This window comes from Taeniopygia guttata, chromosome 14 (assembly GCF_048771995.1).
Source record: "Taeniopygia guttata chromosome 14, bTaeGut7.mat, whole genome shotgun sequence".
Taxonomy (NCBI): Eukaryota; Metazoa; Chordata; class Aves; order Passeriformes; family Estrildidae; genus Taeniopygia; species Taeniopygia guttata.
The window spans coordinates 6,578,516-6,598,217 of record NC_133039.1 but is presented as its reverse complement, the minus strand read 5'-3'; the positions used below and the strand labels follow the sequence as shown (position 1 = coordinate 6,598,217).

The following is a 19,702-nucleotide window of genomic DNA, read 5'->3' as shown; positions in this document are numbered from 1 at the left end:
GGAAGTTCTCAGCAGAGCTCAGGTTTGCTCCTGGATCCACGATGGGGAGGGGAGGGAAGGAGAGAAATTGGTCTTTTAGGACTGTGGTTGGGAAAAACAGCATCACCCAGCTGGCACATGGACATGGCCTGACTGCCAGAGGCTGGGATAAAGAGGGAAAACATGGAGAGCTGCCTGGCAGGAGAGGAAAGGTTGGGGGAAATTATTGTACAAAAGAAAAGCAGACAAGAGAAATGAGGTTTTGTGTGCACATCACTCACCTCGTAGTGATAATCCATGCAAGTTAATTCTCTCCAGCAGCGATCTCCTCGGATTTTAATCAGCCCCTGGGGGGAAAAAAAGGACAAAAATATTGTCACAATTATTTCATTTTACTTTGTTTTGTGTCTCAAGGTGCCAAACTCTGTGGTTAAACTGCAGAGGTTGAATGAGACCCACGGCACATCCACAGCCTGGGTCCAGTTGTGGTTCCCAAGGGAACACAATGGATCTGACTCATTCCACTGCCTGGTTACTGAAAATCTGACATAAATCCCTGTGGAATATGCCAAATTCCCCTCCCAGGGAGAAGCCTCGGCCACAACTGAGCCTCTGCTCAGGTCTGAGCAACACAGGGCTCCTGGCACAGCTTCCAGAATCCCTGGGAAGCAGCAATTGGAAAAATCAGGTTCTGCCCCTGGGATAACAGAGAAAACCCAGCAAGATTCACAGTTTTAACATCCAAACCCAACTGTTTCCCTCGGGCAAAGCCACCTCTGCTGGGAGCAGAGCCATGGAGCTGGGCATGGGGACACGGAGCAGAGACCAGGACACAGAGCTGGACACAGAGATGCAATTAAAATAATTAGAGAAACAAAAGAGGAGCAGGGGAAGGAAGCTGCCAGCCCCAAACACAGCTGGCTGCACTGCTGACAGCTCTGCCCCACCTCAGCTTAGAGGCTGGACCAGCAGGCATCCCCTGCCCTGGGACTGCAGAACAACCAGAGGGGAGATTTCCAAACCACTGGCTCCATTCCAGGGCTGGCAGCAATATTGGGATTGAATTTCTTTGCCTCAGAGATGAAGAGCAGAAAGGAATCAGTCGGCCAGAGCAGGAAAGACACCTGGGCAGGGATGGGCTGGAGCAGGAAGCCGAGCAATCAAGGCCGGCTTTGATGTCCGGGAGAGGTCCCTGATTAGGATCACAATATCCCAAATTGAGGAAAGCTTCACTAGTCAAAAGGTTGAAGCAGCTCTGTCATCTGCATACAATTAGGGGGTATTTGCCTACCTCTGACATTGCCCTGATTGTGATGGTCCTGCCTTCCCCAGGAGAAAAACCCTGGGAGTTTCTGGGAGCATCCTGAGGCTTCCTGACATGGGCAGCAGGGAAGGGATCAGTGACCTGCCAGGGCTAAAATGTGAGCTCAGAGGAGCAGATTCCAGCATTTATGAATTCCATCTAAATTCCCCGAATTGGAACAGGTTGGAAGAGACCACAGGGGCTCCTCTGCTCCAACCTCCCTGCTCACACTAAAACAAATCTTCGCTTGCAGCGTTAAATAAATTTCAACGTGCTTGCAGCTCGGAAGAAATTCAAAATTCCAATTAAAGACCCTCCAAAAGCGTCCAGACCTCAGCAATATCCAGGAATATCGAGTTCCCAGGGCTGTGTATCTGTCTGACAGCTGAGAGCAAAGGGCAGAGCAGAGTTTATCAACTCCTGCCTGGCAGAAGACGGATGCAAAGCGATATCACCCCGCGTTTCTGGGATGGCAAAGCAGTTTTATCTCCAGGGATTTACTCAGCACATCCCCTGCATCCCTCTGGAGCAGGGACAAGACACCCTGACTGTCAGCAGCCACTCCAGCCTCCCCTCCCAGCTTTTCTACAATTACAGATCCGGCGATAGCATCGCCCAGGATGTGCTGCAGCTCCAGCCGTGGCAGGGCCAGGACACAGGAGGAAGCTCTGTGCAGGAATGCTGGAATATTAAAACAGGACAGTTATCTTGATGACCTTCCCTCCTCCTTTTCCCGGGCTGTTATCAAGCTCTGTTATCCAGCAGGGATAATTAAAACTGCAATTAAAACAAGGATGGGGAAAAGCGGCGCTCTGAAAATCCCGATTTTCCCTGCAATCACTCCCTCGGGCAGTTCATCCCTTTTTGTTTACTAGGAAGCTTTCAAACAGGGAAGTCTTCATATCAAAGATGTTTTGCAGCATAAAAGAACTCCCACTCTCATCATTAAGGGGTTTCAAGTCAGCTTTACCCTGAGCTGTCTTCGAGGCCACTTCACTCCCACACTGGCACCTGAGTTTTCCAGTTTTCCCAAGGATTTGGACCAAAAACATCTCTGTGTTCTGAGGCTTCAGCTCTGCTGAGAAGAGGCAGGAAAGGAGAAGGAGAATCCCAGAACCCTGGAACTGCTGGGGCTGGCAGAGATCTCCGAGCAGCAGGCACGGCACATCCCGGGGACTGCCGGAAATCGGGAACTTTTCAGGAATACAAATTAAATCTGAGCTCAAGGCAAGCAACCAGGTGGCTGAGTGAACCAGCAGAGGCCCTTTCACCTCCGTGGCCCCTCTCTGAATCCAGGATTATTAAATTCCCACCGCTGGCTGCTGCTGCAGGGACACGGGGTCGGGCACCGGTGGCACTCCGGTTCCTCGGGATAATGAGAGCTCCTGCCTTGGGAAGGGGCACCTCGAGGTCTTTGTCACAGGAATTTACAGCAGGAGGAGCAGAAAATGTTGCCCCTGGATTGAATTAAGCTCCAGAATGAAATATGGGCTCAATTCCTTCCTGCCCTGCCAGGTTTGCTCCCTCCAGGGCACGAGCTTGGGGCAGGATGGGGATGCAGCACCTGCTGGGACCTGGAAAACCCCAAACTCCAGCTCCTCTCATTAATAAAGGGGAATTAAATCCAGCAGCATTCCTCACAAAATGACATTTGGGATTTTTTTTTTTTTTTTTAGATTTACTTTAAAGGTGGATAATAAAATTCCTGGGTTTAAGCACTTTGCCCCCACACTGTCTCCACACACCAGCCCTGCTCTGGAATATGGAATAAAACAATCCCAAAGCAGAGGAAGCGTTCCCATATTTACAGAATGGCAGCAAACAGAATCCAGGGGGATCCAGGGGGGATCCAGCCCCCACCTGGAGGGAGGGAAGACCAAATCCTGCCCTTTCATCTTCCCGTGGTGGCTGTGCCCGACTGTGCCCCTTCCAGGCTGCGCTACTCGGGTGATTCAAAGGGAAAAAAAGCCAGAATAATTAAAATGTCACTCAAGCCCTAAGCCCATATGAGTCACTGTTCCAAAAAATATCTGAAAAATTCCTTCAGGAGTGGGGGATAATTATATTCCTCCCTATCTATTGATTTTTCTCTACAATGCAGATGTCAGATTTTCCACGGCTTTTTTTTTCCCTTTTTCTCCTCTTTTTTTTTTTTTCTTTTTTTTTTTCCCTGGAGTGAGTGTCAAGGAGGAACAAAGCACTTCTTTGAGACTTTTTCAGCCCAAAATTAATTCTGAAAAAAATGGTACAGACAGGCCAATAGCACGGGAAGCTGAGCAAAAGCTTGGTGACTCAAGCTATGTCTGCAAAATTCCCTATTGATCCCGGCTCCAGAGGGAAGGGTGGGGAATGGGGCACCCACGTTACAAATTTAGAGTCAATTTAAAGACCTTCCTGTATCTTTGCTGTACAAAAGATGGGCAAAAACCCACCCAAAATTCCCAACTAAATTCTAGATTTTCATTTTGCTCCTGCTATAAATAAGGAAAGCTCCCAGGGAAAATCCCAGCTCGGTGCACTTCCCACCTCTGCTACCCACAGGAAAAGTGGTTTCACCATCTCTGTGAAAGCCAAACCCTCACCAGGGTATTCTGAGATAAATTTAGACCCTGGTTTGTGGGAAAAGGAGCTTCCCAAGGTGAATTCTAAAAATAAAACCATTTCAGGATTATAGTGCAGGGCTGGAAGAGGCTCCTGGAGAACCTAAATCCGAGGAATCCAACGAGACCAACTTCAGCTGTGTCAGAATCTGAGGTATTGATGATCCCAAAATTGTAGAAAGTCTCTGTCTGTCAGCCCCGCTGCCAAAGCAGAAGCCATAATTGGTCTGTGCTGGTTTCAAGGTTGTTTATTCTGTTTATCTCTAACATGTTCTGCTGCCCTGCCGCAGCTCTGTCCTGCAGGGCAGCGTGTGGGGCTCTGCCCTCAGTGGGATGGTACAAACATTAAATACCACAAACTCCCTGTGCTGGATTTACAATAACGTGCCAATATCTGTCACCTACGTTGGACAGTGTGTCCCCAGCCTGAACCAACAGAAAAATGCCAACACCACAGTGAAACATGGAGGGCATGAAGAAGGAGAAAAAGGACAAGGCACACCCAATTTCCTCCATCTTGTCCCCTTGGACCCCTCATCTAGAATCCTAAAATTTTACTTTTGCACCCATGCCACACTTAATTATTACTCATATCAAACACTCAGAGCTGGTAATTCATCCTGTAAGATTGAAAACTCTTTTCCATGGACAGAGATCACAGCCAGTGTCTCTGGGGGCTCTGTCCAGGGGGGTTCCTGACCCCTGCCAGGGTCCCAGACCTGCCAGGGCAGCCAGAGGAAAGCCCTGGATTCCCAGAAGCTGGGGGTGCAAAACTCCCTCAGAGCCCCAGGACCCCAGACCTTCCCCATCTCCCTCCCTGCTGATGGATCAAGGTGTGTGAAGGATGAGCAGGATCCCAGGATTTCTGTTCTGCAGGGGATGTCCCACAGGGAGCAGGTGGCACAGTGACACAGGTACAGCTGTGACAGCAGCAAGCCACAGCTGAGAACCAGAGCTGTTCCCACCTGAATTCAGATTCCTGCTGCTCCTTCCACAGGAGTAACAGGATGCTCCATGCCTGGAAGGGTTTGAGGCCAGGCTGGATGGGGCTTGGAGCAATCTGGGATGGTGGGAGGTGTCCCTGCCCATGGCAGGATGGGCTTTAAGGTCTGTTGGATTCTGGTGAAGATTGTTTGAGCCTGATGGCCAACCCAAACCCACCTGGGGCTGGACTCTTGAGAGAGGGTCACAAGTTGTTTTAGAGAAAGTAGTGTGTAGTTTCAGTATCCTCCTTTTATATAGTATATTAATGTATAATAAAGAAATAATTCAGCCTTCTGAATTGAGTCGGACATCATCATTTCTTCCCACTGGGCTCACCTGCATTTACAACCCCCAGGAGCTCAGGTGAAACCTCCAGGAGCCCAGGTGAACCTCCAAGGGCTCCAGTGGAACCCCCAGGAGCTCTGGTGAAACCCTCAGGAGTTGTGGTGAACCCCCAGGAGCTCCAGGGGAACCTCCAGGAGTTGTGGTGAACACTCAGGAGCTCCAGTGAAAGCCCCCAGGAGTTGTGGTGAACCTCCAGGAGCTCCCATTGAACCCCTGGGAGCTTCGGTGAATGTCCAGAAGCTCCCAAGAAACTCCAGGAGCCCAGGTGAACCTCCAGAAGCTCTGGTGAAACCTCCAGGAGCTCAGGCAGACCCTCAGTAGTTCTGGTGAACCCTCAGGAGCTCCGGTGAACCTGCACAAAGCCAACCCAGAGCCACCACGACCACAGAGCCCCTCACGGGCGCAAACCCCGTAGGAGAACTCCCCGAGGTCGCCTTTACTTCCCTTGAACTCGCTGCTGTTCCCCTGCCTCTGTTCCCCCAAAAAGCCCCTCCGAGAAGCCCCCAGCAGCATCTGGGGGGCTCTGCAGGAGCAGGGGGTGGAAGGGATCCTGCAGAACCCTTGGCACGGGCGGCTCCTGCCTCTTCCAGCCACCAGGAACAACAAGTGCCGCTGCCAAGGGCCACAACCAGAGCGATGGAGAGAGATCAGAGGCACAAAGGAGGTTGCTAAGGAGTCAAGTGTGGGATCCCTGCAGAGAGGAGGAGGCTGCAGCTGGGACGGCAAAGGTCAGAACATTGCAGACATCATTTTCCAAAAATTCCCATGAAGGGCCGGCGCGGGAGCCGGGAGCTGGCCCCGCCGTGCTCGCCGAGGAATAATGAGGAAGGCAGCGAAGAAAGCTCCCTTTCTTCCCTCCTACCCACGCTAATGCAATAAAACAAATTAGAATAATTATTCTCCATTTCAGGGCCGTAATGCCCAGGATGAGGGCACGCCTGTCACCCAGCTGACATCTACATCCGCTGGGTTCTGCTGCTGCTCCCCCTTCTGCACCTCGGCATCGCCCCCATCCCAACTTTTATTTGCTTCCATTTTCCTGCAGGCACCCAGATTTCTGTTTGCTTCAAAGTCTTCCTTAGTTTTTTTGCCATAAAGTTCATCTCCCTTCTTAGCTAATCACAGCCCCACCCTTTCCAGTAACCTTTCAAATGCCACCCACGTCCTGACACTTTTAACAGCCTCCAAGCGAAAACAAAACAAGGAACACCAAGAGTTTTTGCACGAACCTCGAGGTTCTGAAAGGATTTGCTGCAGTGGGTTAAAAGAAATATTTTTTAACAGCAAAGAAAATTCAGAACTGTTTAAAAACATATTAAATATCAAGTGATGTATAAATTATCTGGTTAAAAACATATTAAATATCAAGTGATGTATAAATTATCTGGAAGGAATTGATCCTTTTTTTTTTTTTTTGTGTGAACAGACATCTCGGAGAAAGAGGGACAAATCCACAGGAAAAAACTGTGATAATTTAAGGGGAAAATAATTATTATAATTCTTTCTGTACTATTTTTTCCCCAAAACTGTCACTTTAAATGATCTTTTATCCTCCTGCAAAGGGGGAAAATATCTCATGTGTAGATTAGAAACAGCAAAGGATCGAAATTATTTTCTAAGCCTCTGCCTGCCAAAAGCTGCTCCCAACTCCTCTGTTCTGCAGCCACTTCCGAGGAAGATTCCTGAACAGCTCAGGGGGCTGAGCCTGGATTTGGGAAGGGGGAGACCATTCTGACAGAAAGGGAAATCTGGGAAGTGGGAAAAAAAAAATAGAAATTTTGTTTACAGGAAGCAAAGCAAGGGGAGGCACAGCCAAGTTACAAAAACCAAGTGGAAAAGATGCACTTGGGTTTCTCAAAAATTCCTTAAATTCCCCTAAACTTCCCCTGAATTCCTCCTCAGCACCTCGAGTATGATGTGAGGAGGAGCAGAGGGAGCAGCTCCTGGGAAGGGCTCTCCAAACTGGGAGAATAAAAGGGGAAGAAATCCCTTCCTGAGGGACCCATCCAAATCCTGCAATGCTTCAAAGGGCATCACACAGAGAAGGTGTCGAGGGCACTGCACAAAGTCAGGTTGTTACAGAAAAATACATTTCTGTTATAAATAATAAAATTATCAGAACACAGCTATTAAAGGATCTCGTTCCTGGGACAAACCCAAAGTTTGGGATTGGCCTCGTGGCCCCAGGACCCGTCTGGACACAGACCCCAGAGTCCTCCCAGCCCCAACACCTGCAGCGGCCAGGCAGAGATTGGCAGCTTTAAATCTGAATTTCCTTGCTTTGGGCACTTCTAAATTAAAGTGGTAATGTGCTTTAAATCCCGTTTCCCTGGTTTTTCACTCCGCTCTTCAATCCTTTCCTGCAGAAACTAATCAAGATGTCTCAGACTCACCCTCGCTGCTCCAGCCACCTTCCCTGGTAACTCGTTCCATATGGCTGGGATGCTCTGCAAGGCTCAGCTCCACCTTCATCCCCTCTTTATTCCCACTTTTCCAGCCTGCTGGTGCACCCCTGGTGCTCAAAGCTCCCCCATCTCCTCCGTGCATCCCCAGCAGGGATAATTAGATAATTAACCCTATTCCTGTGGCTGCCCCAGCCCTGGGAGGGTCCAAGGCCAGGTTGGATCACCTGTGACAGTGGAAGGGTTGGAACTGGATGAGTTTTAAGATCCTTTCCAAGCCAAACCATTGCAGGGTGATATTCCTTGTGCAGAACATCATCAAGTGGGCACAAGTGAGCCAGGAGTGCTTTGGATAATGGACACATCCCAGCAGGGCTGAGAGATCCAGGGAAGTGCTGATGGACACAGACCAAACACCCAGGATGCAGCCCGAGCTCCCACCCCAGGGTCAGCCAGGAAATGCTGCTCCTGCAGCCAGAACAGCCCAGAGACATCAGGAGAAGCCCCCCAGCACTGCCCCTCACCCACTGCAGGGCTGGAGGATGAACCTGCTGCTCCAGGGCTCTTCCCAAACCTCCTGAGATCCCATTCCCGTGTTCCCATCCCTTCCCTGTGCTCCTGCAGCTTCCAGGTGTGCTCGGTGCTGCTGCAGTTGCAGGCAGGTGTTGATGACAACCAAATTCTCACATTTCTGAGCTCCCACAGCGCCCCTCAGCCCCTGCACTGATGAAGAAACAGAAACTCTCTTTTATGGTTTACTTGAACAATCCCTGAAGACTTTCAGGGCACGAGGAGCTGCTCCAGGCTTTCCTCAGGATGCTGTTGGAAATTCATCAGCTCCAATCCAGCCCTGGGCAGGAATTTGGGCTCCCACCTGCAGCAGGGAATTCCCCAGAATGTATGGACTCCATGAAGTTGTCAGGCCTTGCAGGAAAAACCCAGGACTAATATTTCCTGAATGGGGTTTTAGCCACAAGTTCTATTTTTGATGGAGAGCTCCTGAGCAAGGCTGCTGCCCAAAAAAACCCCAAAACAACCCAAAAATGAAGCAGAAACTGTTCCACCTGGGAGGGAAAGCCTCACCTTGGAAGCACAGGATGGGGATTCAATCAGAAGCTGCCCAAAAAGCTCCAGGCAGAGCTGGCACCAGTGGGAATCCACGAGATTCAGCGAGATGATGGTCCAGGGCAGCACAGCTCCAACCAATCCCTTTTTTTGGGAGTCAGGGGTTATGAAACTCTGCACTTTGGCAAAAGGGCTCCCTCAGGACCCCCAGCCTGCAGCAAGGGGCTGGGAGAAGGGGCTGACACCACCCAAACCCATCCAGCACCGGGGGAATGGAGCAGCTGGAAAAGCAGCTCTGGCTGCTGGATGAAGAATTTGTGTTTGCTGGAGAGAGGCTTGGAGAGCACAGCAGAGACCCCAGGAAGCTGCAGGTGACAAAACACCTCATGCCACCAACCCTGCTGGCAGTGGGGCTGCTCCTCTTGGGAAGTCCCTGCGGTTTGGATAACAAAAAATCACAGAATTATCCAGACTGGAAGAGACCTCCAGGACCACCCACATCCCCAAGTGCCACATCCAATGTCTCAAACATTTCCATGGTGACTTCACTACCTCCCTGGGCAGCTCATTCCAATGCTGACCATTCCTTTAGATAAAATAGAAATTATTCTAATATTTAATCTGGCCCTCCTGGTGCAAGTTGAGGCTGTGACCTCTCATCCCTTTACCTGAGAGTGGCAGCAATCTCAGCACACACCTCTCTGCCTCCCACCTCGTGGCTCTGATGGCATCACAAACCCAGACTTTGCATCTTCCAAGCCTCAGGAAATCCGAGTGACAGAGAGTCACAAACAAAATGATGAAGCCATCAAACCACCGAGCTCTTCTGAGGGAAGGCAGCCCTGCAAATGTGTGTTTGCATCACTCGCTGCTGGCTCACACAAAGAGCCCCTATTCTGTGGCACATTCCTGGGAAGCACCCCTCTTTACATCCTGCTCTAATGGGTGATTAGGAACATCAAACATATAGATTGAATCACGTAATTATGCCTTTTAAAAAGGCAGCAATATTTGAGCTCAGCCCAGCACTCGCTGCCAATCAAACCCCGGCAGCAGCGCCTGCCTGAGCTCCTCGCCTCCCACCACAGCTGGGATTATCCCACTTCTCCCTAAACAAGCCCAGCCAGCTCCTGTGCACAGCACAGCAAGGTCTGGATGTGATTTTTTTTGGGAGGAGGTTTAGCCTGGAAACAGCAAAATGCCCTAATTGTGAAATGGTTTGTGCTGGAAGAGACCTCAAAGATCTTCCCGTTCCAACCTTTCCTCCAACATTCTCCTCCAAACCAGACCAGCTCTGCTCAGTGCCAAGTCCCAGCTTGTCGGAGCTCCACGTGGAGGAAGATCCCAAATATGAGATGCTGAGTGGAGGGAAAAGGGGCTGACAAGGGAAATCAGCCCCGTGGTTCAGGGAGTGACCATGGAAAACAGGAGAGCGCTGGGATGGGAGCCTGGAGAGGAGACACCACCTCACCCACCCAAGGAACACTCCCAAAACGCTCCCCTAGCAGCCAGCACAAGGTGAGGAAAGCCCTGCTGCCCCCAGGGAATGCTGCTTGCTTGGAGGATTTCCCAAGGAAAGCTTCACCCCCCCAGCAGCCCAAAGAATCCCGGGAGAAAGGCAAACTTCCTGCAGGAAACACCAGCACTGCCAATCCCAGCCTGGAAAATTCCTGCAGCACCTGCTGAACTCTGGCCAGCTCAGGAGGAAACCAAAGATGCACTGGGAGCACCAGGAGCAGGCACACCTGGCTTCCAGGAGGATCCTTCTCCTTCCCACCCAGGATGTCGGAACTCAAAATGTCCCTCAGACATTTTTGGAGGTTCCAGGCCCTGGTCGGAGGCAGTTGAGGCCCTGGCAGGCAGCTGGAAACAGCTGTGATTTTGGGTTCAAACCATGGAATGATTTACCAACTTTGAAGGTGGAACAAAGAGTCACAGAAGTTTAGATATTATAGTAAAAGTAGTTACAAAGTAGAGGGAAGAATTTTTTAGTATTGTACAAGGGGGTTTTAACACCTGTACAGGGGGGTTTTACTTTGTACATGGGGGTCAGAAGTTTTAAGATGGATGAATGTAGGCCAGTCCTGTTTCTTCTCTTTCTTCTTCCTTACCTCCATGTTCTTGGTGATGTTGGCACTCACAGATTGGTTTAGAGTAGAAAAGCACCATTTAATATAGGTAATAGGCACTGGGGAAAAAATATAAACATTTAACACGTAATGTACCATATAAAAGAGCAGTAGTGTTGGCATTTTTCTGTTGGTTCAGGCTGGGGACACACTGTCCAACGTAGGTGACAGATATTGGCACGTTATTGTAAATCCAGCACAGGTAGTTTGTGGTATTTAATGTTTGTACCATCCCACTGAGGGCAGAGCCCCACACGCTGCCCTGCAGGACAGAGCTGCGGCAGGGCAGCAGAACATGTTAGAGATAAACAGAATAAACAACCTTGAAACAGCACAGACCAATTATGGCTTCTGCTTTGGCAATGGGGCTGACAGACAGAGACTTTCTGCAATTTTGGGATCATCAGTATCACAGATTCTGACAAATTCCCACTCACCGCTCCCAGCATGATCCTGAAAATCAGCCAGCGGAAGCTCCAGATGACAATTCTGGAAGGAGGAGAGCCCTGGGGCAGGCGGGACAGGGTCCAGAGGGGGCACAGGAATATTCCCAGGAATCCTGTCTCCAGGAGCTGTGATTCCCATCCTGCAGCGCCAACGAGAAGTGAAGAAGGAAATAGTTACAGTGAGAGTGCTGGAAGTTATCCTGGAATTAAATTTAAATGGAAGGATTAAAAAAAGTAAACCACCTTGAATGCTTTTTAAGGTTAATTTGGGGGAAATCAGGCACCAGCTGCCCTAAAACACATCCCACACAGGGGGGATTCAGGGGTTTGAAGCTTTGGGGTTGTGTTGTTCTTCTCCAAGCACAAGCTGCATTAAACGGGGGGTTTTATAAAAATTAATATTTTCTATGAAGCAGATAAAATGAGATTAAGGTGCCCTGGGAAGTGGCACAGGACAACCAAGCAGTGCCACTGATTCCTGCAGTCATGGATGGATCCAGTGCCATGGACTGGGCTGGATTTTTGCCAAAATGGGCCAGTTTCAGCTTCAAAAAACAGCGATTAAGATCCCACTAGGACTTATCATCAACATTCAGTGCAATGAGAAGCTCGTAATTTTAATCACAAAAAAAAAAAATCAAAATGGGACCAGAATTGTCATCAGACTACTGGATTTTACACATCCCTGGATTTAACCAAATTACCCTGGACTGAGCTCAAAGCAGAGCCTTGGGATCCCACCATGAACCATTCCCTGGATCCTCTGGAGCAGACAGACTCCACCTGATCCATGCAAATCTGTATTTTGCATTTTCTCCTCCGTCCCAGCCTGTAAATATTGGAATGATTATTCCAAGAGAGGCAGAACACACAGCTCTGTTTTGACAGGTGAAGTCCAACCCTCACCACGTCTGGAAGCACCAATTTATCCCCCCTGCCAAAACTGAATTGCTGCAGCTTTGTCCCACCTCCAATTATTCTGATTCTCAAATATTTCTGTGTGATAGAATTGTACACAATTGCACATTGGTGAGGAGAATTCCTGAAAATTCCTTGGTGGAGCTGTTAAAGCACAGATATTCTCAGCTGTGTCAATTAAACCAGGCAGTGTCCATGGCTCCAGTCCATTCCCAAGGTTTCTCCAGGCACTTCACCAGTTTGATCCATAACAATTCCCTTCACCCATCCCAAAGAAGCAGGAAAACCCATTCCAAACCCATCCATCCCTTCCAGCTTCAGCCTGAGCCCCCCGATCTCCCCACCCCAAGACTTTTCCAGCCCCTGATTTGATGTTGTCACACAGGAAAAACCACTTTGAATTTGCTTGAAAATATTTTCAATAACACTCGTGAAACCTCCTTTTCTTTTAATCTTAATGTGCGAAAAAACCCTTAAATCAAAACGGAATTTTTATAACTCCCGATTATTACACATCAAAGGCGTTCAGAACTCTCCCTCCTCCCCCCACACAGCCTGTGGTTCCCAGCACAGCTCCCCCAGATGCACAAATTAATGTTTCTGGAAGGAGAAATAAGGAATATTGTCCCAAAAGCAGCTGCAGCAGGAAAGCACCGGCTCATCCCAAAAGTGAAAGGTTAATTGTGCCTGAACCCAGCTCCGGGGCTGACTGGCACCAAAAGGGTCGTAGATCTCCCTCATTCCTGCCAGGCACAAGAATCCCACTGTTATCCCTGTTTTCATATGGTAATGGGGATGGGTGTCGGGGTGGGATCCAAACTCCTGCATTTCCCTGGAGAGCAGCGCTGCCCTCGCCCAGCAGGGCACACCAGCAGCTTTCCCTGTGGGAACCCAGGGCTTCCCTCTGGCTGCCCTGGGACCCTGGCAGGGGTCAGGAACCCCCCTGGACAGAGCCCCCAGAGACACTGGCTGGGATCTCTGTCCATGGAAAAGAGTTTTCAATCTTACAGGATGAATTACCAGCTCTGAGTGTTTGATAGAAGTAATAATTAAGTGTGGCACGGGTGCAAAAGTAAAATTTTAGGATTCTAGATGAGGGGTCCAAAGGGGACAAGATGGAGGAAATTGGGTGTGTCTTGTCCTTTTTCTCCTTCTTCATGCCCTCCATGTGTCACTGTGGTGTTGGCATTTTTCTGTTGGTTCAGGCTGGGGACACACTGTCCAACGTAGGTGACAGATATTGGCACGTTATTGTAAATCCAGCACAGGTAGTTTCTGGTATTTAATGTTTGTACCATCCCACTGAGGGCAGAGCCCCACACGCTGCCCTGCAGGACAGAGCTGCGGCAGGGCAGCAGAACATGTTAGAGATAAACAGAATAAACAGCCTTGAAACCAGCACAGACCAATTATGGCTTCTGCTTTGGCAGTGGGGCTGACAGACAGAGACTTTCTACAATCTCAGGATCATCAATATCTCAGATTCCGACATTTCCCTGCTGCATTTCCAACCCCAGCTGCCAGGAAGGGGCACAGGACGGTCCTGCAGGACAATTCCCGCACATCCAGGAGGATGCTCCCAGCACCAAGCCAAGCCAAGCCTTCCTGGCATGGCCTAGAGCACGAGTTCAGCCCTGCACCTGTGCTTTTATCCCAAAGGGACGGGCTGGAATCCTGGCACCAGCTGGCACAGCCGCGCCGGGAGCAGCACGGAGTAAACAGCGCTGCCAGCTGCAGGGACACAGCCCCGGCTGCTCTGCAGCTAAGCCAGGCCCAAGCTGGGTTTAACTGCAAGTGCAGCCAAAGACAAGCTCTGCTCACAGGCTGGGACAGGAGTCTGGGCCCCAAAACTCGCCAGCTTGGGGTTAAATCCTGCCCGGCTCTGGCTGCTCCCTGGTGAGGGCAATGGGGCTGTGCTCCTGCCTCAGGGTCCTGCTAAAACCAGGCTTAGGGGCAGGTAAGCTGGGAGAGGCTCTGACAGATCCACAACCCCCTTCCTGAGTCTCCATATATTCACAATTCCCTTCCTGATGGAGTCTCCACAGCTGCCCTTGTGGGATCAGTTTCCTGGGATCCATCACCCACTTGCTCCATCCATCCATCCATCCATCCATCCATCCATCCATCCATCCATCCATCCATCCATCCATCATCCATCCATCCATCCATCCATCCATCCATCCATCCATCCATCCATCCATCCATCCATCCCTCCATCCATCCATCATCCATCCTCATCCTGGACCTCTCCTGGCCTCACCCTTCTCCATCCAGCATGGATTCATCCTGACCATGATCTGTCATTCCTAGAAAAACGTTAAGCTTGGAGAAGACCTCAAGACCCCCAAGCCCACTCCTCTTTCAGGCTTCATCTCGTGCAAACAAAGGGCTGCTGGATGCTGCTCCATGGCCACTGGAAGCTGGGGGTGGTGGGATTATCGCAGATGCTCCGTGCCGTGGTTTCTATAGAAATTCCAGCTCCATCAGGACGATTTGAGGAGGTGAACACGTTGAACACCACAAGTGAATCCACAGCTCAGCAGCCGAGGGGGGAGCTGGGCTCCAGCTCAGCCTCACTGGGTTGTAAGATGATGCCAGGCCCAAGATTACCAAATCCATCAGCAGAACCTCCCGTTCCTCCCCGTGACTCACACACAGTTGTTCACATCTGCCCTAAAAGCCTCAGACTCCAAATCCCTCAGATTCCGAGACAGCTCCGAGGCTGGAGCCACGTCCCTGCTGAGGTTGGAGCGTTGTCACCTCTGAACACCGCTCAGGGGGTCACAGAGCCCAGACACACCGTGACACCTGGAGGGGTCAGCCAGGTCCCCCCACCTGGCAGGAGAGCCCTGAGGAGCAGCTGGTTCCTCACGGACCCTCCCAGCTCACGACTTCCAGGATTTCTCCAGGATTCCTCACTGACTCTCCCAGTTCAGGAGGATTTCTCCAGGGTTCCTCACTGCCCTCCCAGCTCAGTAACTCCAGGATTTCTCTCCCAGTTTTCACCCTCTTCTTGCTGCTATCCCACAGGAGCGGTGAGGAAGGTGAGGAAGGTGATGAAGGTGAGGAAGGTGATGAAGGTGAGGAAAGTGATGATTTAAGGTCCCTCCCAACCGGCGCCATTCCAGAACTCTACAGTGAGACGCGTTTGCTGCTGTGGCAGTGCCAGGAGGTGAACACTGCCCCATCCTCCACGTGCACCAAACACCCTGGGAAGCACATCCCAAACCCTCCTCCAAGCGCAGCAATTCCCACCCTTGACATTTTTTAGGGCAGCAAAAAACGCAGACAGGAGGGAGACATCTCCATGACCTGGGGGCACTCAGAGAAGAAACTGGGAAAGAATCACGGAATGGTTTGGGTTGGAAGGGATCTTAAAGCCCATCCAGTGCCATCCTCCACTGTCCCAGGCTGCTCCAAGCCCTGTCCAACCTGGCCTTGGACATTCCCAGTGATGGAGCAGCCACATCTGGGACAGCCCCACTTTGGGGCTGGGGGATGGGAAGGCAGATATTGGCCACTGGGAGCTTCGGGAGCATCCACATGGAGCATCCCAAAACCAATGAACAATTTGGGAATGAAGGGAGCAACAACCTCCAGTAACATTCCCCAATCCTGGAGTTTTGGGGGTGAGACCCATCCCATAAACAGCAGCAATCCCCGTCAGGGCTCTCTCCAAGAGACAATTCCCATCCTCCAAGCCCCAACCAACACATCCTTATTGCCGGGGCTCACTGATACTGCTGGGAACGAAAGGGTCACGTTGTTGACCCACCTGCTCCTGTTTTCCTCACTTGGATCTCGTCAAATTTCAGCAGCTGCAGGGCAGCACAAAGCCCCCCATTGTTATCTCTGGCGCAGCCGGAGAGGGAGCCACGGGCTGGGTTTTTTTGGGGGGGAAAAAATTAAAAAAAAAGGGAATAAAATCAACCGCCAGCGGCGGCTGCGCCCACCCCACACGCGCTCCGAGGGTTCGGGACGCGCTCGGAACTTGGCGCGGCAAAATCCAGGATTTGGGATTTTCCAGAGGTCTCCGCTGGGGCAGGGGAGGAGGAGGAGCAGGAGGATGTGCTGGAAGGGAGGAGGGAAGGGAAGAAGCAAACCCCAAACCTAAATACGCTTTCCCCTATTCCTTTTAGGGTTTTCAAGTGTTTTGCCTCTTCCAAAAGCTCAAGCCCCTTGTGCAATGGAGGGTTTGTATTCGTAGCTCGACGTCAAGTGATGTCTGAATTTCATCTTTTTTATTGACCATAATTCAACACCCCAAGTTAGCACAGCCTGGCCATGGCTGCAGAGGAGGCAGCACAGTCCTTTCCCCCAGTCTCCTCATCCCAAACCATTTTATTGGACAAGCAGGGAGAAAGTAGTGAGGGAGGAAAAGGCTGAAAGGCTTCAGAAGAGAAAAACTAGCTTCAAAAAGAATGAATTTTCTTATTTTCTGTTTTTCTGACTCAAAAATATCATGAGGCCAAAATGAACCCTCATACCTGGCTATGCTAGAAAGAGCTCATATAATTAATTCTTATTAATTCCCCTTCCTAAAACACGGGACAAGGTGAAAACAGCCAATTGTTTCTCTCTGTACAGAAACACCCACACATCAAATTCACCCAGAGCACGTCTGCACGGCACAGACAAATGCTGCTCCAACAGATCCAGATTTTCCAGCTCCCAGCGCAGCTGTCTCCCTATGGATATTGTGTGTCAGACAGCCCAGCAGCCAAGGGGAGGGAGATATCCCATCCAGGCTGACTTTCCCTGGAATCAGACCTGCTCCTAGCCCACCTCCCTGAAACCCAGCCTGCTTTGGTTTCAGCTCGAGCCTTAAAGCACCTGTTGGAAATATCTGAGCTGTGCTGCAGAACCAGGGGTTTATCCCTGCTCACTCCTGGTTTGGGGGTGATTTAATCCCAAACAACACTTTTTGGGATTGAGCCTCTCCAGGCTGGCAGCACCCACAGCTTCCAGCTGCCAGCCCAGGGAGCCAAACCAGCTGGGAATCCTGGAGCCTTTTGGGACAGAGCTCCCTGTGCTGTGCCCAGGGACGGGCACCAGAGCGGGGATGGCCCCGGAGCCTCGAGCACAGCCAGGTCACAGCGGGGCCAAAGGATGCCTCAGGTTTGGCTGTTATATTTTCACATTCTCTGCTGCTTTAGGCTGTCATTCTGAGAGTCATGTTATGATGCCTCAGGTTTGGCTTTTATATTTTCACATTCTGAGCTGCTTTAGTGTGTGGGGCTGGGCTTCACATTAGGGATGGTGAGCTCTGTGCACAGAGCAGGGAGACAAAACAATTCCTGCTCCAGCTGGGCACCAAGGACAAATGATCCAAATCTCAGCCCAGGAGCACAAACACCGTGGGCTGGAGAGAGAAAAACAAGCAGGATGGGAATTCATAACCTAAAGCTGGAATTGGACAATGAACTCCAAGGTGCCAATGGAGCAGAACTGATCAAAGTGGGAGACCTTGAGTCCATTTTGGGACCATTTTGGTTCATCTTGGGTGCAGCCCTGGCTGGGCTCTGGTGCTGCCCAAGATGGATCCACTGAGGAGATCCTTTTAATAAATCCCTGCTTTATTTTTTAACTCTGCCCAGCCTCTGCTCTGGCTCAGCCTTCCCAAGGCACCAATTCCACAGAAACCCCAATCCCAGAGCTGGATGTGCTGCAGCTCACGTTGCAAGGGTTGATTCTAAAACACCAAATCTTGACTTTAAAGTGTTCTCCTCCTCTCCCTGTCCACTGGCTGGAGCTGGGCAGGGAGGTTTTGGTGGGATACTGGGAAAAGGGCACTGCCCAGGCTCCCCAGGGAATGGGCACAGCCCCGAGGCTGCCAGAGCTCCAGGAGAGTTTGGACACCATCCCAGGGATGCTCAGGGTGGGACTGGATGATCCCTGTGGATCCTCCCATCCTTCAACAACTTCCTCAAAGGAAACCAAAGCTCCAAACCATCCCTAGAAGAGCTGCCTGGACAACAACCCCCCACCCCACCCCCCCCCAAGCCAGTCAAAACCCCAGAAATGCCCCAAATCCTGCTGCTGCCAGCTCACCACAAACTCCTCGTTTCTCTCCAGTGTGGAATATCAGTCCCAACCAAAGCAGAACCACCCCCAGTTCCAGCTGAGTTTGGCTCTCACAGGTCCAGTCATCACCTGTTGGAATGAGTTGGTTTTCCCAGTCGTTTTTCCATTTCCAGAAGGACAACAACCCTCCCAGACTCCCTCCCTTCACTCCCCAGCTTTGCAAGATCAATAGAAACAGAGGCACAAAGACAAGAAATGCTCCAGTTTATGTTGAGTTTCCTCAGTTTCCCTCTAACTGGACAGGATTTGTGGTGATTCCTAATGGAGAGACCAATAATCACAACCTGCAAACATCAAACTCCTGTTAATAACCTCAAGGAGCAGCTCTGAGCCTCCTCCATCAACAGGCAGAACACATGTCTGAGGATTAATATTGAAATAATTCAGATTTTCCTCTCAGTGGGAAAGCAAAGCCCAGGCACTTCCAGAGCAAAACTCTCTTTTTGAACAATATAAAGCAGGAAGTTTCAACTTTATAACCTAAAAACACTGCAGAGCAACAAGCATGATTCATTTTGAGGTCACCTGCAAAAAATCCCCCCAAAATTCTGAGGTGCTGCTCTGAGGAGTGGAGCTGGACCAAGACAGAAAAAAGATAAATGAGAAAAGATAAATGATTTAAAAAGGAAGAAATTGCCACTCAAATCTGTGAGGAGGAGACAACAAGGAGAGCCCATGATTTATTGCTTCTCCTTCAGTGGTGCCTCTCACTGCAGACTCCAGAACAAAGGGGGGAACCTCTCACAGGTGGGGTCTGAGAGCCAAAACTCTTTGCTGAAGCTCACAATCCCCTTTGGCACCATGTCCTGGGCAGAGCTGGTACCCCCAGCCCTCCACCCCACAAACCCAAGATCTGACCCAGCTTCCCACAGCCAAGCCCACCTTCAACCACCACTATGAAATGTTCCCCATTCCTTGTTCCAAGTCACCTCAGCCTGGGGATACTTCACATTTCTGCAGCCACCAGGAAAAGTTCTGGCTGTTCTTGGAAGATTTGGGAGAACGTTAGCAGGAACTTTTGTACTTAAAGTATAAACTACCCAGGAAAAAAAAAAAAAAATTTAGCATAAAAACTTTTAAAAGCTTCCAAGTGCTCTCCAGGGTAGTCATTAGGAACTACTTAGGTAACAGGAGGGTGATAACTGGGAGTTAATGCAGCGTTAAATTAGCCCTCCTTCCATGCAGAACTTTAAGTGACAGAGGAATCAGTTGGGAGGATTTTTATTTTATTTTTTAAATAATGAAGTTAATGGATTTCCTGTTTTTAGCTCTGTGGGCGGCTGTCAATTTGAGGGATCTGTACATACTGGATTTAATTACTCTGCCTTCAAGGAAGGAAAATAAGTTCAGCCCTGTTCCTATGAACAACCAGGAGCTCTCCAGCTTGGCCTCAAGGTGAGGAGAAGGTGCCCACACGGGTCAGGAAGGGTGAGATGTCCCTGGAGAT

The 19,702-nt window shown here is 50.2% G+C and overlaps 1 protein-coding gene across 1 annotated transcript in view; it reads right to left on the bottom strand.

Moving 5' to 3' along the window:
• The window catches only part of LMF1 (lipase maturation factor 1), a 150,113-nt gene that overhangs the window by 89,428 nt on the left and 40,983 nt on the right, over nt 1-19,702 (bottom strand). The window contains exons 4-5 of the mRNA XM_032751008.3: nt 11,245-11,393; nt 261-326 (exon numbers count right to left, since the gene is read on the bottom strand). Coding sequence (XP_032606899.2) covers nt 261-326; nt 11,245-11,393 — 215 coding nt within the window. The remainder of the gene's footprint in view (nt 1-260; nt 327-11,244; nt 11,394-19,702) is intronic.